This window comes from Hippocampus comes, unplaced genomic scaffold (genome assembly GCF_001891065.2).
Source record: "Hippocampus comes isolate QL1 unplaced genomic scaffold, H_comes_QL1_v1.1 C16856052, whole genome shotgun sequence".
NCBI classification, from domain to species: Eukaryota; Metazoa; Chordata; class Actinopteri; order Syngnathiformes; family Syngnathidae; genus Hippocampus; species Hippocampus comes.
In genome coordinates, this window is record NW_017840161.1 from 1 (window position 1) to 1,017 (window position 1,017).

General features: G+C 50.5%; 1 protein-coding gene across 1 annotated transcript; it reads right to left on the reverse strand.

Moving 5' to 3' along the window:
* Positions 1–27: 27 nt before the first annotated feature.
* On the reverse strand, positions 28–1,008 carry LOC109509330 (E3 ubiquitin-protein ligase RNF31-like; the record flags this gene model as incomplete). Its single annotated transcript, XM_019859192.1, has 4 exons — positions 826–1,008; positions 689–737; positions 452–548; positions 28–342 (listed from the first exon to the last, which is right to left on the reverse strand). Coding segments are annotated over exons 1-4 (608 nt in total), but the record flags the coding sequence as incomplete, so codon positions are not given.
* Between the last annotated feature and the right edge of the window lie 9 nt (positions 1,009–1,017).

Genomic DNA, 1,017 nt, shown 5'->3' on the forward strand with positions numbered 1-1,017 from the left:
AAAAAAAAAAAAAAAAATGTTGGCAACTTATCCTGCTCTAAACTGAGTTCTTTTGGGAAGTCATTTGTGTCATATTTTAATAAAAAACAAACAAACAAACAAACAGGGTAGTCATTCATAATTGAAATGACCACAGAAAAAAAACAACTTTGCCTTGATACATTCAAAGATTTCACCTTGCGCAGTCGAGCGTGGTAGGCGTCGTCGTCTTCGTTGTCGGCCCTCTGCGTGTCCACGTGGTGGCGTTCGCAGGTTCGGATCAGGTCGTGGGCGTCGTAGAGAAGTGCGGGGTCCAGCGAGTGGGCGTTGATCAGACTGACCAGGTACTCTCCGTAGTGTTTGCTGCACAGAGTGATTTTACCTCCTTCATTCGCTCGGGCGGTTGTGCTTCCGATTGCAAATCCTGATGTGTGCCGTCAAGACGGAGTTACGTGAGGAGCGTCGTACTCACCCGCAGAGTCCGGCCTGGCCCGGCTGAGTCTGGATGCCACAGGGCGAGTCCACGAGCTGACCTCCTTCATCTTTCTGCTCCATCACGCCGCACGTGCCTGCGTCATACAGGAGAGTACACAAAAGGCATACATTTATCTGAGGAGGAGGGAGAGAAGCAGTGGGCCAAATACTGACCCCTGTGTTCTTTTACGGGACTGGTAAGCATTGACATAAAACACTTGCCGGTCGCCCTTACCCGCCTGCAGTTCGTCAGAAGGTTCAGTGTTGAATTCTACGCCTCTCATCTGACAAACAGAAGCGGATGGGGACATGTGAGCAAACAATCAAGACGTTGAGATGTAAGCTGGAGAAAGCACTGGCGTGGGGTCGCACTTGCAGCAGCGCCTGCAGCCGTGTGGTCTCCCAGTCTCTTAGGTAGAAGAGACAATCGCGAGGATGGTGAGTGTGGAAGCCCTTGAAGTGGCAATGTTCGGTCCTGCAGCCCGTCTGCAACACATTGGAGGGGAAACTGCTCATCATCTGCTAAACTCAAGTAGAAGTCAACGTGCTTGTGTCAAGTAAAAC